This window comes from Ursus americanus, chromosome 33, assembly GCF_024610735.1.
Source record: "Ursus americanus isolate L20-20 chromosome 33, mUrsAme1.1.p, whole genome shotgun sequence".
NCBI lineage: Eukaryota > Metazoa > Chordata > Mammalia > Carnivora > Ursidae > Ursus > Ursus americanus.
The window spans coordinates 4,751,369-4,773,518 of record NC_142159.1 but is presented as its reverse complement, the minus strand read 5'-3'; the positions used below and the strand labels follow the sequence as shown (position 1 = coordinate 4,773,518).

The window sequence follows — 22,150 nt, the reverse complement described above, 5'->3', positions numbered from 1 at the left end:
GGGGCCTTATTCTGCATGATGGGTTTATTCACTCATTTGGCAAGGACTTTGTCCACAAAGTGCCAGGTCCTGTATTAGACACTGGGAATACAGCAGAGGACACAACAGACCCCCCCAAAATGGCTGTCCTCACAGATTCTAGTGATGGGAGAAACCATTAACAAGAATAAGCAAAATGTACAATACCTTACATGATCGTACTTGCCAAGGAGAAAAATGAAGCAGGAGGAGAGAGTGTGGGGAGACCAACTTTGGATGGGGAGGCCGGGGAAGGCAAGGCAGCACACCGTGCAGAGTTGGGGGAAAGTGTGCCAGATGAAAGGAAAAGCAGGAACATGGGCGTGAAGGCTGTGGAAGAGCCCAGGCACACCACGGACAGCAGAGAAGCCAGAGAGGCTGTGCAGCAAGAGAGCCAAGAGGCCAGAGTGTTCAGATGAGGCCCGAGAAGGACCAGCTGACACGGCGTCCTACAGGCCATCCCCATACCTCTGGCTGTCACTCTGAGTGAGCAGAAAGCCAGGGGAGCACCTTGGGGACAAAGGGGGGGGGGGCATGATCCCCTTGGTGGCTGTGTTTACAATAGATGCATGGGGGCAAAGGATAAAGAGGGCCCTCAGTTATAAGACACCTGCAATAATACAGGGAAGAAATTATCTGTGGCTTTGATGTTACTAGGATAACACTAATAGAGTCAGTGAGAAGTGGCCGGATTTCGAAAACATTTTGAAAGCAGCACCAAAATGATTCGGTGGCAGTGAACGTGGGGTAAAAATAAAAAGAGTCAACAATGACTCTTAAGTTTGGGGCCTTAACGAGTAGATGAGTACAACTGCCACTTACTCATCTGGATGAGTAAAGGCTGGAGAAAGATGGGAGAGGGATATAGGGAGCAGGGTGTCGGTTAAAATCAGGACTCCTAGCTCAATTTTAATTTCAAATAAAGAATAGGTTAGTTTTTTTAGTATAAGTAAGTCCCATGTGCTATCTGAAATTTAACAGAGCCCATGCTTTTGCGTTCTGTTTTGTTTTGGGGGTTTTTGTTTGCTTGCTTGCTTTGGTTCTAAATCTGACAATCCTAATAAAGCAGGAGTTTAATGTGGCACCGGGTAAGTTTACGATACCTACTGGATGCCCACAGGAGATGTGGAGTAGCCTCTGAGCATGTGAGCCCAGAGTTCAGGGGGGTGGCCTGGCTGGAGATAAGCACTTGGCATTATCAGCCTAATTCTGATATTTTAAATCCTGAGACTGGATGACATTGTCAAGACAGTGAGTGGGGACAGAGAAGAGAAAGAGCCGAGGACTGAGCCCCAGGGCACCCCAGTACTTCAAAGTCAGGGAGATCTGGAGGATCCACGAAGGAGACAGAGAAAGAAAAAGCAGAAAGGAAGAAAAGTCAGGAGAGTGTGACGTCCTGGCGACCAGTTGCGGCCGGGAGTGCGGAGACCCAGGCTTGGGAGCCCCAGCAAGAGGGTCCCGGTGGACCGCACTAAGCAAAGTCCTCCCTGAGAGTGAGCTCAGAGAGGGATGCAGAGAACGGATGGAGATTCAACATCAAGACAACTCTTCTAAGGAGTCTGACTCCAAAGCAGTGGAAGATGCGGCAGATGCTGAAGAAGTGGGGTGAGGGAGGCTTGTTTGTTTCTGGGACAGGGAAGGACCCGTGCATTTACTGTAAAGGGAAAGATGCAGTAAAGAGCAGAAGGAAGAAGGTGGAGGAGAAAGAGGGGGAGTGAGGTCCAGGGTGGGTGAGAAGGGGTGGGATTCAGGGTACATGTGGAATGCTTGAAGCTCGACAGTAACTCAGAAAAGCCATGTGTGACCTCTGGTGGCGGATGTGTGGGCAGGAGTTCCAAGTAACTCTCGGCGTCTTGGAAGGAAAGCCACATTTTAGCCTGGATCCTGGGAGAGCTCTTCCTTCCTACCCACAGCCCCGGACATGCTGGAGCATGGCTGGAAAGCCCCCATCCTTCCACCCGACCTGCTTCCCAGTGGGTTCTGCCTGCCCCACTCTGCTCAAGGGAAGAGGGGGCCTTGAGGCCCAAGGAGGGCCAGGGCACATATGCAAACACTAGCAAAACCCCGACCAGAGAGGGAAGCCCCTGCCTGAGGCATGCCAGACACAAGGGGCGACCTGGGAATAAGACCGGCTCGTGCCAAGGTGTGGGCCGGAAGAAGCACAGGGCCAGGCTTAGAGCCTGCCACCCCCAGAGACCAGGTGTAGGCCCTGAACGGAGTGTGGGTGGCCTGGGCAGCTTCCAAGCCCTGGCACGACACAGCCTTGCCCCGAGGCGAGGGGATGGCCTACATGGCCTCCCACACATTCCCTTGCTCAGGGAGCAGAACTTGGAAGTGGGACAGCAGCCTCACAGCCTCTTTCTGAGTGGGGTCTCTTCCAGATCCCTCCGGAAAAAGCGAAGGCCAGTTGTTGGAGGCACTGCCTGCTGTCAGGAGCGAGGGAGCAGTGCTGGCAAGGTCAGAACGAGAGGACCTAGGCCATAAAATCACCCGGTCACCAGAGCCAAATAACCCAACCATACACAGAGACACCACCTCATACACAACCACACACGCACACAACCTCACAAAACCCTACCAGCCACCTCTACAAAATCATACCCATTCACAACCACCTGCCTACTCCCCACGCTACCCCATTAACACCCCACTACCCAGTCGCACACACCAGACAGTTCTCACGCATAACTTCATGTGCTCCCAAGATGAACTCTGCAAACAATCACTGAGCCTCTGAGTCCTGCAGGTGCCGCAGGAGTGCCCCCCGCAAGCTCGCTGCTCTCTCCGAGGGAATTTCAGGGACTGTTCTGAGCGCGACTGCTGAGGAAGCGGGCGAGGTGGCTTCACAGGGGGTGCCGGGGAATACCAGGTGAAGAGCAGTGCAGGCAGAGGAAGAAGCAATGGCAAAGGCCAGGCGGCTGGACTGGACGTGGCTTGTCTGTGGAACGGAATGGAAGCCAGTGTGGGAGCAGGTGGCTCGGAACTTTGTGGGCCGGTGTCAGGAGAGTGGGTGTTAGTCTAAGAGCAACGGTAAGTCACTGCAAGGATTTCATAGGGGAGTGACGACGATCTGATTTAAAGCATTGAAGTACTACTTTAGCTAGGAGAAAGCATGGGAGGAAAACTTTTTCAGCTCTCAGAGTGGGGAAGACATTTCTAATTATGACCAAGCCCAGAAGCCATAAAAGAGAAGACTGATAAATGTGACATCAAAAATGTTTCAAGTGTGCGTGGCAAAAACTCCAGATGCAAAGTCAAAATACAAGTGGGAAACTGGGAGGGAGAGATCTTTTTTATTTGTATCAGACACAGAGGGCTTCTTTCTTGAATATATAAAGAGCTCCTAAGAAACCAATAATTTAAAAGGCAACCATCCGGTAGAAAAATGGGCAAAAACAAAGGACAATTGACAGCAAGACAAACACAGTGGATGCTGAGTATATCGAAAGACGCTCATCTTCACTCATGATAAGAGAAATGCCAAACAGAAGTATAATGAGACCACTGGCAAAGATTGCACAGGGAGAGAACACTCCACACGGGCCAGGAGATGGGGAAACAGGCCCTCATGTCCGGTGGCAGCATCAACTAATCCACCTGTGGAGAAGTTGTGGCATTATCTATGAAAAGTACAAATGAGCATACAACTTTAACCCAAAATTCCACTTCTAGGAATATATACTACAGACCTAATTTTAAAATGTGTTAAATGATGTTTGTCCAAGGATATTTATTGCAGGGGTGCTTATAATAGAAAGAAGGAAATATACGATTAGAAGCTGCCTTAATTTTCATCAATATGGGACTGATTAAGTATATTATAGTATACATACTATTAGCTGTTTGGGTTTTTTTTTCTTTAAAGAGACAGGTCTACATCTACTGATGGGAGAAATAGAATACTAGTCAGCTGTTTTATGAGAAAAAATGAGGTGGTTCTATATCTACCGATAGAGGGAAAATGTCCTAGATTTTGTTAAATAAAAATAGCAAGGGGGGGGGCGCCTGGGTGGCTCAGTCGTTAAGCGTCTGCCTTCGGCTCAGGGCATGATCCCAGGGTCCTGGGATCGAGCCCCACATCGGGCTCCTCCACTGGGAGCCTGCTTCTTCCTCTCCCACTCCCCCTGCTTGTGTTCCCTCTCTCTCTCTGTCATATAAATAAATAAAATCTTTAAAAAAAAATAGCAAAGGGAGCACCTGGGTGGTTCAGTCGGGGAAGTGTCCAACCCTTGGTTTCAGCTCAGGTCACGATCTCGGGGTGACCGCCTAGGGCTCCATGCTCCGTGTGGAATCTGCTGGAAATTCCCTCCCTCTCCCTCTGCCCCTTCCCCCCCAAATAAATAGATGAATAAAATCTTTTTAAAAAATAGCAGAGTGCGGAACCATGTGCATAGCATACCTCCCTTGGGTAAGTGTTGAAAGAAGAGTATCTATACAGTCAAAGATGGATAATTGATCTCAGGAAGGAAAACCAAGTAACTGGAAACCCGGTGGTCAGGTGGGCAGCCCTTCAGGGAGAAGTCAGGAGCAGCACCAGAAATGTGGGACTCGTCAGTGGTGGAGAGTATAGAAAGCCCCAGACTGGGTGAGTTCACACAGGAGAGAAGAGGCCGAGTCCTGGGACATGCCCACATTGGACACTAGCATGTGAGGCCTCCAAGTCACGAGGAAACTGGGAGGGTGATGTCAAGGAAGCCAAAGGAAGAAAGTGTTTTGAGGAGGAAGAAGTGGTCAATGGTGTCAGGTGCTTTTGTCGGCCCAGGAGGGTGGGGACAGAGACATGACTATTGGATTTAGCATCATGGAGGTCCGTGGTAACCTTGACAGGGCCGCCTTTGCGACACGCTATAGGGATGGAAATATTGTTCAAAATAAGAATGTGGGGAGCACGTTTGCTCTGAAATGCTGGAGAGCAACAGGTGGTAGGGAGCAGATGACCGAGTCCTGGACCCTCACAGGACACTGTCAAACTCACACGTCCCCCCGCACTACACATACCCAAAGCACGCAGACACCCCCCCCCCAGCACTGAGCCTCAGCAACAATTTTCAGTGGCCATGACCCAATGAGTCAAAGATGGTCTCTGCCCTGTGGCTTTGAGCTATCCAGAAACCACGTGGCTGAGACCCAGAGCTGGCTCTGCTCCTTATTATCTGTGTGGCCCTGGGCAAGTCACCTAACTTCTCTGTACCTTGGTTTTCTCATTCTTAAAATCAGGAAGGATCATGCCTTCCTCATCCGGTGCTGTGAGGATGAAACAATCTCCGGGCCATGCCTGGCACGCAGATGTCTCTGGGCACCCAATGCAGGGTTAGTTCTCTATCACAATGAGTAGTAGGTAGGGTGATCATGTGACTGATCTTCCCAGGTTTGGGGGCATTTTTGATGTTAATTACACTGGGGCCACAGGTGTGAACCGGAACAGTCCTGGGAAAGTGCCATGTACAGTCACCCTTGTGTTAGCAATACCATCTCTGTAGAGACTGAGGGCTCGGGGCCCAAGGTGACTAAGATCCCGGGACTCCCAGGGAGGCCAGAAACGCTGGGGTTTCTCCAAGGAGGCTGGGAAGGCTCCTTGTCATAGCACATTAATAACTAAGACAAAGCGTCCTTGTCCGCAGAGCCCAGCCCAGCTGCAGCCCAGCTTCAGGCGCGCCTCCTTCCGCAGAATGTCTAGGGCAAAGGCTCTCTCTGCCCCCAACACCCCTACCCCTCTCCCGCAGGATCTGCCCCTTGTCATAACTCAGGCAACGACCACTCTCCATCCCGCCCTCACCCCTGGACAAAGGATCCCCCCATCTCCTTTCCAGGCACCGGATTCGCCCTGCCCCTTCCAGGGTGGACGCAGAGTCTGCTCCCCACCTGGTTCTCCACAGGGCGCGTGCCTGTTGGAGGACACAGAGTCTGAGCCGGGCGCCGCCGTGGAGGGCCGTCGTGCCGGGAGGGCAGACCCCCACAGTGCCCCCGAGCCGGGTCCAGGCCGGACGCCGGGCGGGAACAGTGACCCGCAGGGCGCGGCCACGGTAGCCGTGGTAACGCGTGTGGGCGAGTCAGGATTGCAGGCGGTCCCGGGCCACTGCACTTCGCAGGTTAGAACGCCTCCCCTGATCTCATTGGAGCCTTCGCCACAGCCCTGCCCATGGCCACCGATGCCCCCATTTCCCACACGAAGAAACCGAGGCTCGGAGCAGCGACGGGACGCTCGGAAGGCCGCCCCGGCAGCGGGTGGCGGCGGCACTAGACGCGGACCCCCCGCGGCCGGGCGGGCGCCCAGGCTCCTCCCCGACCGTCCCTCCTCCGCGCCGCCGCAGAGCCGGGCTCCCGCCTCCCCGCCGCCGCGCGGGGCTCCCGGACGCGGGCTCCCAGTGAGTGCGGGGCGGGGGCCCCGGGACCCGGGCGACCCCGGGCGGGGTTGGGGGAGGGAAGAGGTGCAGGGGTCTCCCCCAGCACCCCCACTGCCTTCTCGCCCCTCGGTTCTGGGCGAGGTGGGCGCTCCAGGGGCTGAAAGGCTCCGGGACACCCCCCTCCCACGTCTGCAAACTTGCAAGCTGCCCGGGATGGAGGGAAAACTGGGGAAGGGGGTGGGGCCGGTGGAGGAGGAAGGTAAGTTGGGGCGGGGGGTCAGAGTGGTGGCTTTCTGGAGCGTGGCGACAGCTCGGCGAGCCTTGGTCCCCGGGCTAGGAAAAAGCGGACGGCTGGGAGGTGGTGTTGGGGGCCAGATGCGGGTAATCAGACTGGCTCCACCAGTCCCGGTTCTGGGCTTGGAGGGAAATTCTTTGCAGGTGAGTCGAGTCCCCTGGGGTGTGTCAGAGACTGGACAGACAGGACCGGAAGGTGGAACGTGGGGAAGGGGACTGCACCCCGATGGGTGTCCGGTGACAGGGCCCCTCTTCTCCAAGGGCTGGCAGACAGACAGGGGCTCCAACCACCACTTCAGTATTTTTGAACTCCCACCAGGTGAGTGTTGGCTGGGGAGGGAATGGTTTTAACGTTTCTTACAACAGCTCAAGAAAGTAGGAATTCTTTCCCTTTAGAGATAAGGAATGGAGGTTAAAACTATCAAGGAATTCTTGGAAGTCTCCTGGCTAATAAATGGTGGAGCAGAGGCTGGAATCCAGCTACCATGGGTGCTCAAATCACATTCCACTGCCCCTCCCCAAAAGCCAGGTCTCAGAGGAGCAAGTGGGGGAGAAGCGGAGGGTCTCCTGGGATGAGGTCTTCTTCAGTCACACCATCCTGTTGGAGATTCCCAGAGAAGAGGCATCAGGAGAGCAGAGGTGTTGAGAAGCAATTGTGCTTTCTCCGTCTCTCCAGGGTGGGGAAGTCCTTCCTGCAAGCCACCTTGTCCAGATTGTTCCTGGGGCTTCCTGCCCACACCTCACAGCCCTTCCCTCCAAGCTGCCTCTCTGAGAAGTCAGCATGCATTTGTGTATTCACCCAGCATTTATGAGTGTCTCCAATGTGCCAAGCACTAGGCACTAAATATAAAGCAGCAAGACAGAGCTGACATTCTAGTAAGGGAGACAGATGATAAGTAAGAATAAATAATAATGATAATAATAATAACAAATATTTTAATTTCAAATGGTGATTAAATTCAAGGAAGAAAATAAAAGGGACAGGAGTGGAGTGACCAGGAGAGCCTGGGTTCCTAGAAACAGATTAATCTGTAGAGGCCACTAAGATGATGTTTAAGCAGAGACCTCAGTGATGAGAAAGACCCAGCCATACAGGGTTCTGGAGAAAGAGCATTCCAGGCAGCAGGAATAATTGCGGAACCCCCAGATCTCCCAGTGTGGCCAGAGCAGAGAGAATCGGGGTGAGAAAATAAGAGAGGAGGGCAAGAATGTAGAATCTGGGGTTTAATTCTAAGCATAACATGAAGCTAATAGAAAGTTTTAAATAAGTGAGTGACATGATCCAATTTCATGGACTCTAAGGGCCCAGGACCGGATCCTGAAAGGCAGTGAGGAGGCCATGGTAATAATACCAGCGAGAATGATGGGGGCTTGAAGCAGTGCGGTAGCAGCAGAGGAGCGAGAAGCAGTCATGCAGGGTTTGGATCCAGAGGCATCGTGCATACTCAGAGCCACAACCCCAGCTCCAAGAGCACCCACATGTGCACACAGGCCCACACACGCACATGGAGAGACACGTGTTCCCACACCCATGGCAGCACCCAGACACTAGATGTACTCATGCAGACCCACCCGTCCACACCCTCTGAGTCATTCCAACACTGGGAGGAAAATGTGTGATTCGGGGGCCTGAATACAGTATGTCTCCCTACCGCAAAGCCCTGGCATCCAGCATGGCTGGGGGAGCTAGGGCTCCCCCCAGCTCTGGCACAGGGAGGGGAGGCTGTCTCTAGAGTTTCCCTGGATCTGGTATGCCAGGAGCCAGGCCATTATTACATCCCCCACTCACCCCCAACCTGAACTGGTCCCCCAACCTCACCACCTGCTGACTGTGAGACCTTCGGGAGGTCTCCTCTCCAAGCCTGTTTCCTCTCTGTAGAATGGGGCTTATTGGGGTGGAAGAATTTCCTCTGTCCTTCAAGGTCCTTCTCGCGGAATTGACTTGAGACAAATTAACAGGAGAAAATCTAGTTTAATTTCATATGTATGGGGAATCCACACAGATAGGAAATTCCAAAGACAGGCAAAATTAGGTATATATGTCATCCTGAGCGAAAGAGAAGGGAATGGGGTCAGGGACTTCAAAGGGAAGGAATACAATGCACAGAAGACGAAAAGGAATAAATATTTGGGAAACAAATGTTTGCCAGGCCACTCAGAAACAATGGGATGTAGAGGACTTCGATCAAACAAGCCTTGCTAGGTTCCTCCCTGTCTCCCAGACCTGGTTCATATAGAAATGTAGTTATCTACGGTGATAGCTCTCTTCCTGGAGCAGGTCCTCTGTCTGAATTCTTCTAGGCAGTTGAAAGAGAGGTAAAGAGCTTTTCCTGAATCTGATGGGCTTTGACTGCTTTTAACGCAAGCAATCTTCATGCCAAAGTGGCCCGTTTTGGGGTGGCCTGCTGTTGACCCCTACAGGCCCATACCCCCACCCTCACAAGATGGTAGCAAGGCATCAATGAAGTAAGTTGCAAGAACCTGGCGTGGGACAGGCATCCAGCACAGGAGGGGAGAGGAGGTGGTGGAGAGCACAGCCCTGGCCCCGACAGCCCAACCTTGCATCCAGCTGTAGTTTGAAATGCGTGGCTTGCTCTCTCCAGAGTTCACAATGAGTGACCAGCATTTATTGAGCACTTACTATGTGCTAAGTGTTTTACAACTGTTCTCTTCATCTGTAAATGTGGAGCATAATAGCACCTACCTCGTGAGGTCATTATAAGGACTAAAGGACATAATGGTGCCCAGAACGTTTAGCTCCGTGGCTGGCTCACCATAAATGCTGCGTAAATGGGGATTGTTTCTCAGCAAATGCACATTCCCTTTCTTCCGCCTACAAGCTCTGGGACTTTTGGCAGGTTACTTAACCTCTCTGTGCCCGTATCCCACCTGTAGCTTGGGAAGAAAAAGTCCTGATCTCAAAGGGTCATTGGATGGTCACGCGATCCACCCGCGTAAAGAACTCAGAGAACAGCGCCTGGCACGCAGGCAATGCTCAACAAACGTCACCCGGTCAGGACCATACAGTTTTCCCTTTTATTCTGTCAGGCGGGCACGGCGGCCGGCACCCCCGCCAGGCACCATGGACTGGAAGACACTGCAGGCCCTCCTGAGCGGGGTCAACAAGTACTCCACGGCGTTCGGCCGCATCTGGCTGTCGGTGGTGTTCGTCTTCCGCGTGCTGGTGTACGTGGTGGCCGCCGAGCGCGTGTGGGGGGACGAGCAGAAGGACTTCGACTGCAACACGAAGCAGCCGGGCTGTACCAACGTCTGCTACGACAACTTCTTCCCCATTTCCAACATCCGCCTCTGGGCCCTGCAGCTCATCTTCGTCACGTGCCCCTCGCTGCTGGTCATCCTGCACGTGGCCTACCGCGAGGAGCGCGAGCGGCGGCACCGCCAGAAGCACGGGGACCAGTGCGCCAAGCTGTACGCCAACGCGGGCAAGAAGCACGGCGGCCTGTGGTGGACCTACTTGTTCAGCCTCATCTTCAAGCTCGTCATCGAGCTCCTCTTCCTGTACGTGCTGCACACGCTCTGGCACGGCTTCGGCATGCCGCGCCTGGTGCAGTGCGCCAACGTGGCGCCCTGCCCCAACGTCGTGGACTGCTACATCGCCCGGCCCACCGAGAAGAAGGTCTTCACCTACTTCATGGTCGGGGCCTCTGCCGTCTGCATCGTGCTCACCATCTGCGAGATCTGCTACCTCATTTTCCACAGGGTCCTGCGGGGCATAACCAAGAGCAAGGCCCCGAAAAGCCGCAGCCTCCCATCCTCCACCAGCCGGGCCTCCACCTGCCGCTGCCACCACAAGCTGGTGGAGGCTGGGGAGCTGGGCTCCGACTCTGGTGATGACAAGAGGCACGCGTCAGCACCCACCATGACCCCCATCTGACCGCGGGCTGGGGAGCGGCCCTGGGGCTACCAACGGGGACAGGTGGGGCAGTCCCGCGCTGGTGGAGGGGTCCTGCGGGGGCTGGGTGCCCCCCCTTTGAATTCACTCATCTATCCCATTTCATTTCTGGCAGACTTTCTGAGCGCTGGGCACTGTGCTGTCTACCTGGGTAAAAGTCTCCCACCCCGGAGCCAGGGCCAGCCCTGGGGGGAGACAGACCTTGAGACAAGCAAATTAACTACTGCATGCAAAGGGACATTAGGGGGCTCACGGAGGAGGGGGTGCCCAGGCGGGGCTTCGCTGAGGAAGCCATGTTTGAGCGAGGTGCGAAGCCCTTCCTAGCAGAGAGAACAGCAGGTGCAGAGGCCTGGAGGCCACGAAGAGGGAGATGCTTGCCCCGGCTGGATGCAGATCAGAGGGAATCTCCATTTCCTGGGGAGGAGCTCCCAGATTTCTGGGGTGGGAAGGAAGTAGTCTCTAAGCCGTGGGAGGTCTGAAGGCCTGCAAGTGAGCTTGTGACAAGGAGCAGAAGGAGGTGATGCCAACCGCTGCCTGAGCTATGCAGGGACCCTCTGGGGCCCCACTGCCTTCAGGAGAAGACCCCCTCTGCCCAGTCCTCCTCCCCCCAGGTTCAGACAGCTTTGCTCCCATCTTCTCCCCACAAATGTGCTCAACCTGGTGCTAGCCTCTCAGACCACGCCCCCAGAGACTCAAGGTAGATGTTCTTTGAAATCAATAAAGGCTGTGTTTTATACACGTTGGCTCCGTCCTCTGTTCTCCACTCCCGCCCACAAGACCCTGAGGGCAGGGAAGGTAGCCCTCAGGAGGGGAGAGAGCTATATGTCTGTGGGTGAAGCTAGGATGGAAGCTGTGGCCACGGCTGCAGCAGAAGTTAGGCTGGGGTGGGGGGTTGATCCTCGTGGGGATGTGGGTTGGAACCTCCCAATATATATGTTGTAGTTATAAGTATGGTCACAAGGGGGCGCTGTGCTCCCTCTGCAACAGCGCTTCTAGCATTTTCAGGGAAACTCTGCCCTGAGCACACTCCCTTCCTTCCACTTTATAGCCCAATCACTGCCATCAACAACCCACATCCCCACCCTGTGTACACAAAATCCCTGTTATTCATACTGTCCCTCCTGATAGATATTCTCACAACAGCCCGTTGTCTCCTCTACAGGCATTGAGTCCCAGCATCACTCAAACATTATGCAGCTCCTTCCACTTTCCCTGAGCATTTTCGGCACACCAGGGCCCTGGCAGGATGCTGAGACTTGCACAGGGGAATAGGAGCTGAACTCCAACAGCTCAGAGCCTTGGCAGGGCAGTGGAGGGGGGGACAGAAGCACACTCGTCTCCTGCACTCACCAACTGCTGGAGTGGTTCCCAGCCCCACTCCCAGCAGGTGTGGTGACCTGCAACTTAGAGGACACCAATAACCAGCCCAGACCTGAAGGGAAAGTAAAAGGGGGTGCAGGCTCTACTAATCCAGAAAAACATTTAGTGACTATCAGAGCCGAGGCCAGGAGGCAGAAATCTAGGCGCAGTGAGCCAAGAGCCACGGCAGGCAGGGAGAGGGCAGATCACTGCGTCCGCAGAACAGGCTGTGGTTCACCTTTGTTCTTACGTGTGGTCATTAGTGGGGTGGGTAAGCCGGCCAAGTTTCAAGGGCCGGGGTTGGGCTGACACCCACCCGCCAGGTCTGAATCATAGCTTAACCACTTCGTGACCACCATCACCGTGCTGCACCGTGCAAGCTTCCAGGATTTCGGTCCTGTCATCGGTACAGTGTGAACTGCATCAGTCAGGGGCCCAACAAGAAACAGACGGCACATTCAAACCCAGCAACTTTAAATTTATAGAGTTTCCCTGAGGGACTGTTTTAAAAGGTATGGGCATGATTGGGGCGCCTGGGTGGCTCAGTCGGTTAGGTGTCTGACTCTTGATTTCGGTTCAGGTCATGATCTCAGGGTCTTGAGATCAGCCCCGCATCAGGGTCCGTGCTGGGCATGGAGCCTTTTTGAGATTCTCTCTCCCTCTCCCTCTGCCACTCCCCAAGCTCGCACTCTCTCTATATATATAAAGAAAAAAAATTGGAAAGTATGGGGATAATTAAGGAAACCACACAGACTACTTCAGTGCCCTGGGGCTGGTACCCGAGTTGCCACGACGGGGACCACACTGGAGCTGCAGGATGCATTCAACCCCAGCGACCAAATAAATACCCCAACTTCACCCTCACATCTCCTGCTCACTGGCCAGTGGTTCCCACCAACCCAGCCCAACCAGAATCCACAGGGCAAGGGAGCTGAGTGAGGCATCGGTAGGGCTCAGCCTCCCGGGGCACAGAGCAAGGTGGAGAGTTGATCCGAGGGGCAAGGGGAACATATTCAGCCTGGCACTCAGAACAGTACCTACTCCTATGATTGCTGCAGAGATGGAAGGAGACACTGTAGGTAACACAGCAGTACGGTGCTAATGTATCCCGTAAATATCCAGGCACAAGCATGCCCGCTGCCCAGCCCACATCATAGGTCGGTCCCAGCTCGGACTGGATGATTGCAAAGGTCTCAGGGAAGTGGGATGTCTCCTATTGGCTGCCAGACATCCCAGCTGCCTGGTCAGAGGTGGCCTGGAGGTCAGAGCACGCGGAGGACGTCATCGGCTATCCCAGTACGACTGATCTTCCAATCCCAGCCCTGCTTCTCCAGGCTGTGGACAAGGACTGTGGATGAGGGCATGTCCCCACCCTGTGTCACCCACCTGTGGCCTGAGAGCTGTTCTGAGCGGGCAGCTCACTCTCCCCATGCAGGATGTGTTCACCATCCAGAGTCCCCAGCACACCAGGCTGCCACCACTAGGTGGCTCTCCTGTCCCCAGCCTTCTCCTCCCAGGGTCCGCGCTTCTATCTCCTTCCCTATTACATGAGGATTCACTTGCCAGCTTCCTTTGATCAGAGATAGGATAGACTTAGATTTCAGATACACACCCTTACAGCCCCACCTACTGCATGAAGTAACTGGGCCACCATGCACCCCAAGGTAAACAGAGTATCTCGTATTCATCACCCTTGGCCCAAGCCTCCTACTACAGATTGAATGTTTGTGTCCTCCCAAAATTCATAGGTTGAAATCCTAATTTTCCATGTGATGGTATTAGGAAGTGGGGCCCTTTCGAGATGGAGCCCTCGAGAATGGGATTGGTGCCCTTAAAAGAAGAGACACAAGAGGGATGACTTTTCTCTCTTCCCCATGTGAGGACACAATGAGAAGACAGCCCTGCGAAAACCGGGAAGAGGGTCTTCACCAAGAACCCAACCATGCCGGCACCCCGATCTTGGACTTCCAGCCTCCAGAACTGTGAGAAGTAAATTTCCATTGTCTGAGCCCCCCAGTCTGTGGTATTCTGTTCCAGCAGCCTGAGCTAAGACCGCTATGTCATCTGGCCCCTGGATTACTACAACAATGTCCCCGCTTCCTGCCCTGACCCTGGGAAAGCAGAAGAAAGGGAAGGGAAGGAAGCAGGATGGAGTGACAAGACCTGTCCCAGGGTGCTGTGTCCATTAGACAGAGGAGTCCCACGTTGCTGGGCCCCTGACCACCGCTTGGCTCAGCCCCTGCCTGGGGCCACCCCGCAGAGCTTGGCCACCTGGACAGCTGGAGCAGACCTGAGAGTGCTAACAGCTGGAGGCTGTCAGCTGCCCACACTCCCCAGCTGGGCTACAAGGCTTGTCATGAAGCGGGAGGTCTGCATTCACCACTCACCCCCTCAGTCTATTCTCAGCACCGCAGCCCCGGTGAGCCTGTAAAACCCAGGTCAGGCCATGTCACATCCCAGCCCAAACCTCCCGAGACACATCACACAGGCCTTGAGGGGCCTCTAAGATCTGCCCCGCCCCACACCTTCTGTGTTCTCCAGCATTCACCTCTTCCCCTTGCTCACGTCTCTCCAGCCATACTGACTTCCTTGCTGGCCCTCAAGCAGGAAACACCAGGCACACTCCTGCCTCAGGGCCTTTGCACTCTCTATTCCCTCCTCTGAAAGGCTCTTTCCTCCAGGAGAGCTATAGTTCGTTCTCCCTCCTTCCCTTCAGGGTATGCATCAGACGTCAGCCCCTTAGTGAAAGTGTCTCCTCTCTTCTACTCAACATGGAAACCGCACCCCCTGCACCCTCCACCCTCCCTCCCTGCTTTCCGCAGAGCATTTATCACCACCGAGCAGGTTCTGTCTCCCCACAGTTGGAGTGTAAAATCCACAAGGGCAGGGAAGTTTTATGGTTGTCCCCTGGATGGTCTCCAGTGTCTAAGACAGTGCCACGGCACCAGGGAGTGCTCAGTAAAAATCTGTGGAATTAGTAAATTCATACATGGGCCTGGTGCCCTGCTAGGTGCTGGGGATATAAGCAAGACCCAGCTGCCTGCCCTCAAGGGGCCCCGCAGCCTCATGGGGCAGGGTGGGAGGAGGTAGACACACGTAAATGATGCGCCTAGGGTGGAGGAGGGGAAACGGGGAGTTGTTCAACTGGTCTAGAGTTTCAGATTTGCAAGATGAGAAAGTTCTGGAGTTCTGTTCCTCAACAATGGGAATGAACATAACACTACTAAATGGTACATTTTTAAATGTTTAAGACGATTAACACAACATAAATTCTATGTTATGCATTTTTTATGACCCCTAAGAAAAACATTTTTAAAAACAAAACAACAAAAAAAAAATCCCAAAATAAAACAATGTACCCAGAGGCAGGACCTGAGCCGCTGGCAGCACAAAGGCTCACCTAAGCCGGTGGAGGCGGAGGTCAGCAAGGGGACTTCCAAGAGAAGGTGGCATAGAGCCAAATCCTGAAGGACCCGCAGGTTCAGCATGTGTGGGTGCTCCATGCAGGGGGACACGCAGACACAGGCAGAGCGCACGGAGAACCACAGTAATGGCTGGATCACGGAGAGAAATGGAGAGAGGGATGAGTCTGGAGAAAGCAATGCGGAGCCCCAGAGGGTTCTGAACAAGGCAGTGTGCAGTCTGAGCTCTGGGGAAGGGTGGAGGCTGGAGGCCAGGAGACCAGCTAGGAGGCCATTGAGACAGTGGCCCATAAAGAGGGTCAGGGCAGTGGGAACAGAGGGAGGCATGGGGTTCCGGGGATGTCTCCCAGGTGGAGTGGCCAGGTTGATCCTGCCCTGCTTTTCCTTAGAAAGGGCCCTGGTCATTCGAACCCTGACCCCCAGAGCCCCTGAGGAAGGGCTGAGAACAGGGCGAGGGGCCTTGCTGTCTCTACCTGCTCCTCCCTCGTTCCAGTAGATGGGATCAGAAAGGCTTGGGAGATCCTGGGCCCAGCGGCAGGAGAGGAACTCGGAGCAGAGGCTGTCTTGGGGGCGTGGTAAGAACTGGCCTCCAGGGACCTCTGTTCTCATGCCCTCAGGGGTCAGAACTAAGTGGGCGAAGTTGTCAGTTTTGGAAATCCAGGAGGCTCCGCTCAGCCTGGCCCTGAGGGACGGGCCTGGAAGGGGAAGCCAGCTCAGCCCCATCCTGAAGTTCTGAGGTCCGAGCCAAGCCCATCACACTTGCGGCCCCAGAAGTCTCCCTGCTACGGCTGAAGGCTGGATTCTAGGGACCCAGCCCTGGGGCACTGGGAGTCCAAGGACTGAATCCTGTTGTGGAAAAACAAGGACCTTTCTGCCACCTGCCTTAGTCCCCAGCCCTTACCTGCCACATTCCCTTTCCTTAGCGGCCCCAACCCCCCACCACTCCACCCCTGAGCTTCCTTCCCCTCAGCCCTGTCTGCTCGCACCAAGACCAACCCACAGACCCCTTTTGGCCACAACAATTCTGTCACGTTTTTAGCCACCACTCATTCAAAAACTTTCTGTGTACCAACATTCTGCTATGTGCTGATTGGATCTATCAACCCTACACAATAGGAACCATTACTATCCCCATTCTCCAGAGGAAGTAACTGAGGCACAGGGCTTTAAGCAACTTGCCTAAAGACACAGGAGTCAACAGCAAAGTCTCAACTTCTAGGGTTTTCTGCCTCTGCCCAGCAAAGTCTCAGCACCCTAGGGGCAGCGACCAAGGTCTCTGCAACCCTTGGCCTTTGCTCACGTTGCTCCTTCTGTCTAGAACGATTCCCCCAGCCCCCTCAACCGGCTAATTCAGTCTCCCCTAGGAAATATTCCCAACCAAGTCCTCTCTAGGTCACCCTGTAGTTCACAGGAAAACCTTCCATATTTACAACTTTACCCTTACCAAGGGCTGAGATGCTCAATTTCTGCCTCCTGTACCAGCCAGTGAGAGCCGGAGGCCAGAGACCACAGCTGGCTGGTTTATGGTCCAATCCCCCTCTCACTTACAATGCCTGCTGCACAGCAGACCCTCGTTCGTGTTCATCGATAGGGTGATGAACGGTGGCAGGTTCCGCCCACCTCTCTAATTGTGTTGGGTGCCCCCACCCCATTTAGAGGCATGAAAATGGGATCCAAACTAAAGGTGGGGAGCCCCTCCTCTTCAGTCTCCCCTGACCTAAGGAAGTTGCTTAGTGACCTCTGATCGCCTGCCCAGGAGTGGGGATGTTTGAGAACTCGGCAAGAATTCACGCTGGGTTGAGAGCCCAGCCCCACCGCAGACTCTAGGGAGGGCAGATATAACCCCTCTCCGCCAGAGTGGCTCCCCAGGTCCTGAGGAGCCCCGAACGCCAAGTCCTGACACGGTGCGGGGCACACTGAGGCCACCTAAAAAATGGGTGGCCTTCTCCCTCCTTTCTTCCGACCGAGGGCAAGAGGCCCCCCAGGTCAAGGAAAGGCCCTTCCCTGGAGGCCCCCACACCCTCATCCCCACCTGCCCATCCCTCACAGCCTCGGATCAGTTGCAGGATCGGAAAATTCTTTCTATGACTCTTTCAAATCTAGCCACCCTGAAAACACTTCGCCCCGGAGAACTCCCGTTCCAGAGCCAAAGAAACAGGCTAGGAGGGTTACCGGCCGGAAGACCGTGCAGAGGGCGAAGAACGGGACGCCAGAGGCTTCTCGAGCCCCCTCCACCGCGTAATTCTCAGGGCCACCTCCGGGGCGCCTTCCTTGAGCGTGGCTTCAGAGAGCCTGCACCTCCTCGTCCCCGCCCCCCGCTCTGAAAAGCGCCCCGCCGCCCTCCCGCCGCGCTTCCTGCTCCCACCCCGCCCCTCCGCGCTATTTAAGGCGCCCCCGCCGCCCGGCGCCGTCCAGCAGGGCTCCCGCGGGCGCCGCTCCGCCGTCGCGCTTCCCCGCCGCCACTGGGCCGCCCAGCAGGCAGGCAGTGGGTGAGTGGGGCTGGGGGCCCCGGGGCGCCACCTGCCAGCGAGCGGGGGACACGTCCGCCACCGGACAGGGGCTAAGGGAGCCCGAACGGCTACGCTCACCCGGCCTGCCTGTGGCCAGGCTCTCTGCTAAGCCCCGTTCCAACCTTCTTTCACTGTATTCTGATCACTCTAGGAGGTAAGAGCATTATTTCCACTTTATAGGACAGGAGACTCAGGTGCTAAGGCTGACACTTACCCAAGCTTAGTTAGCAAGAGGGAGTGAGGACTCAGGTCTGATTCCACAGCCTGGCTCTAAACAGCTTTGCTCCAAGGAAGAAGCACTCCCCTGCACCCTTCCCTGTATTTCTTCTCCCAACTCTCCTCTCCTCTCCCCACCTCTCCCCAGTGCTCTGGGAATTTTGTGGCCTGTGCCTCCACTCTGCTATGACAATTCTTTTAAGAGTCTAGAATTGGGCAGCAACAGCTTGGGGCAGCTTGTGGGGATGGGAGGGGGAGGGAGGGAGAAAGCGGGTGGAATCCGTGTCCACGCTTAAGTGGCAGGTGGTCACTATTGCTGACAGGTGGGACTATTACAGGATGATGCCTTCAGCATCTCACACTCCTCCCACCCGCTCCCCCCCACCAGCTCAAAGGTTAGAGTGAGGGCAGCTGGGGGAGCTACAATGGGCAGAAGAGTGGGGACCCAAAGCTTTGGGCCCCCTGAGAAGCTGAAGATAGCACCACCACCCCCACAATCTGGGACAGACAGCCTGTCATGGGCAAAAGGAGGGAGGGGCATAGCATAGCTGTGTGACCTTAGGTAAGTTCCTCAAATTCTCTGTTCCTATTAGCTCAGGAGCCTCAACTTGATCCAAATCTTGAGCTGTGTCATCCTGGGACTCGGGCTGGGAACAAGAGGGGCACAGATGGATGACAAGACAAGGACCCTAGCTGTATTTTGCCAGAACTTAGTAGCTGTCCTCCAAAGATCAGCTTTTAGTCCTTACTGCCCCCCCCTCCACTGCTGGGTGTGAGCCCCCAGGCCAGTCCCTTCCCCCTCCTTGAGCCTCAGTGTCCCTGTAGGCAAGATGGGCATGGCCAACCTCCCTGCAGGCTTGTTGCTAGGACAACTGAGGAGGATGCCCTGTTGACTCTGTCCTGTGTCTCCCTGCAGACGGAGGCCGGGGAGCCATGGGCGACTGGGGCTTCCTCGAGAAGCTGCTGGACCAAGTCCAGGAGCACTCCACCGTGGTGGGCAAGATCTGGCTGACGGTGCTTTTCATCTTCCGCATCCTCATCCTGGGCCTGGCTGGTGAGTCGGTGTGGGGCGACGAGCAGTCCGATTTCGAGTGTAACACGGCCCAGCCGGGCTGCACCAACGTGTGCTACGACCAGGCCTTCCCGATCTCCCACATCCGCTACTGGGTGCTGCAGTTCCTCTTCGTCAGCACGCCAACCCTGGTCTACCTGGGCCACGTCATTTACCTGTCTCGGCGCGAGGAGCGGCTGCGCCAGAAGGAGGGGGAGCTGCGGGCGCTGCCAGCCAAGGACCCACGCGTGGAACGGGCCCTGGCAGCCATAGAGCGTCAGATGGCCAAGATCTCGGTGGCAGAGGACGGTCGCCTGCAGATCCGAGGGGCGCTGATGGGCACCTATGTGGCCAGCGTGCTCTGCAAAAGCGTGCTGGAGGCAGGCTTCCTGTACGGCCAGTGGCGTCTCTATGGCTGGACCATGGAGCCCGTGTTTGTGTGCCAGCGTGCACCCTGCCCCTACCTCGTAGACTGCTTTGTCTCACGGCCCACGGAGAAGACGATCTTCATCATCTTCATGCTGGTAGTTGGACTCATCTCCCTGGTGCTCAACCTGCTGGAGCTGGTTCACCTGCTGTGCCGCTGCCTCAGCCGGGGGATGAAGGCCCAGCAGGGCCAGGATGCCCCCCCGACTCAGCGCACCTCCTCGGAGCCCTACGCTGACCAGGTCTTCTTCTACCTCCCCGTGGGCGAGGGACCCTCGTCCCCACCATGCCCCACCTACAATGGGCTCTCATCCAGTGAGCAGAATTGGGCCAACCTGACTACAGAGGAGAGGCTGGCTTCTTCCAGGGCACCCCTCTTTCTGGACCCACCCCCCGAGAGTGGCCAGAAATCCCCCAGTCGCCCCAGCAGCTCTGCTTCCAAGAAGCAGTATGTGTAGGGGCCTGGGGCTTCTGTCACCCACCAGAGGGGCCCCCGGGAAGTCTGGCTGCTTTGGATGTCCTCTCCTTGAAGACTGCAGGGGAGCAGGAGAAGCAGCTGCTTGCTGGCCAGGGGGCCTCACTGCAGCCTGTTTTTGAACATCGGGGGCCTTCCCGGTGAGCAGAGGACACGATGGTTTCCCCTCCAGAACATGACTTGGCCCCAGGCATGGACCGAGCCAGCTTGGCGTGTTCTTGGCCAAGGGTGTTGTGGCGCCTCTGGACTTTTTCACTCGGTTCCGAGCAAACCCAGAGCCAATTTTACCCCACCCACATGGGAGATTCACCTCTGCCCACGTTGTCCTCCCAGGGCAAGGCTGGTCGAGGCTGCTGGGTCGGCTTTGATCACACACACACACACACAGCCTGGGTAGGATCTGGCCCTGTCCAGGGGACTGGTGTCTCGTTCTCATCGCTCCTTCCTAGTTTCACTGTTTATGCTTCTAAAATAAACAAGACTTGATCATAAGCTGGATGTGTACGGATGCTGTCACAATATGCCTCCAAGGGTTGGGGAGCAGTTGCTTTCCCGTCTTCCTTTTCTTTGCAGCCCTGTGTGATCTTTGACCTCTGCAGCCCCAACTCCACCCAGTACCTTAAACCCTCACACCCCTATATCCTGCCTCTCCGCAGCCCTGAGTCCCAAACACTCACCTTTTGAAATGCCTCCGCCACGGCCCTCCTCCTCTTTCCATCCCCACTCCCTAGCCCCCCACAACAGCCAGAGCCGTGTCAGTCCCCAACCCGCCCCATGGCCATCCAGTGCCGTGGCCACACTGTGTGCAGTGTGCCTCCTTGCTGGACACTGTGCTACCCAAGCAGGTCTGCTGGCCACGCCCTTCACAGTCCAGCTCAAATGGGCCCTGCACTCTATCCCACCCCATCCTGGACCCCTTGGTATTTGGGGAGGCAGGCTTAGATCCCTTGCCCCCTCCTACCTTGGCCTTTCTAGTCTGTTCACCAGAAGGAGCAACTTAAGGGCCTGCATCATATCTCCTCCCCATGCACTGAATACTCAGTAAGAACAGACGACGGCAGTACAAAGAAGTGGAAGAGACTGTGAAGGGACCAAATCTTGCCTAACTCACAAAGTTTGCAGAAAAAAAGAAACAGTGGAACTAGATCTTGACCAGTGGATTGGAGTTCCCTGGGAAGGTGGAGAGATGACGGAGTATTTGGGCAAAGAAAACTGTTTCTGCAAAAGCATGGAGAAGAGGAATGGTTGGGGGTTCAGGGGGTGCTTAGGGTCTGATGAGCCATCCGGGATGTGGGAGGTATGGTTGAGGATGAGCCCAGTGTTGGCAGAGTGGACCTTTTCTGGAAGGTGACACGGGTGGAGAACACTGACAGTGGCCCTCAGAAACAAGCTGTCCTCTCCTACGCAGGGAGAGCTGGGGTTGGAGAGGGGACTGGGTCCATCTCAAGTGGCCACATGCCTCTCCTTGAGAGCCTTTGCAGCAGGTCGGCAACTTGTCCCCCCTTCCATCAAGATAGGTCTCCAAAACACCAGTTCTGCATCTCTCACCCCAAAACTAACTTATTCACTACTTACCCATAAAGTCTGAATGCTCAGCCTGAAAAGTTACACCCCTGTAAGTCCTCCAGCTCTGGTTCCCATTGTTCCCTCTGAATCCCAGAGATCTGCTAGACCAGCCTCCCCACAGCTCTCCAGACTCATCTGGGTGTGTTCTCACCTTGGTCCTTTGCCAGCCCAGAACGCCCCTTCCCCCCACTTCCAAGACCCACTGGTCCTTTAAACACTACAGGACCCTGAAAAGGGCAGTACCCAAGTGCGGAGAGAAAGGTGAGCTTTGACATCAGACGGTCCTCCATTTCAATGCTGCTTCTGACATGTGCAATGCCATGCAGTCTTAATCATTTCACTTCTTTGAGTCTCTGTTCTATCATCTATAATATGCAGATAACATTGCCTGCCCCACAAGTAACAAGACATAAAAACAAGAGAAAGCACAAGATTGTCCCTGGCTCCTAGTAGTCATGCAATAGAATTCAGCTCAGCCTCAGACAAGGCTACTGTAGGTCCTTCCTCCTGCTGGAAGCCCACCTTGATTTCTCCGGCCAGTCCCCAGTGATGATCT

At 55.1% G+C, this 22,150-nt stretch overlaps 2 protein-coding genes across 3 annotated transcripts; both read left to right on the top strand.

The window, feature by feature from the left end:
• The first annotated feature begins 8,490 nt into the window (after positions 1-8,490).
• GJB3 (gap junction protein beta 3) lies at positions 8,491-11,288 on the top strand. Its single transcript, XM_045782524.2, has one exon. The coding sequence runs from the start codon at positions 9,436-9,438 to the stop codon at positions 10,549-10,551; it is 1,116 nt and encodes a 371-aa protein (XP_045638480.2). The 5' UTR covers positions 8,491-9,435; the 3' UTR covers positions 10,552-11,288.
• A 6,477-nt stretch (positions 11,289-17,765) lies between these two features.
• Positions 17,766-20,520, top strand: GJA4 (gap junction protein alpha 4). Of its 2 annotated transcripts, none has more exons than XM_045782555.2 (2): positions 17,766-18,014; positions 18,993-20,520. In XM_045782555.2, exon 2 carries the CDS (start codon positions 19,010-19,012, stop codon positions 20,009-20,011), a length of 1,002 nt encoding a protein of 333 aa, XP_045638511.1. In that variant the 5' UTR covers positions 17,766-18,014; positions 18,993-19,009; the 3' UTR covers positions 20,012-20,520. The 2 variants fall into 2 exon arrangements, with proteins under 2 accessions (XP_045638511.1, XP_045638512.1); XM_045782556.2 differs by having other exon boundaries at positions 17,772-17,839.
• Positions 20,521-22,150: the final 1,630 nt, after the last annotated feature.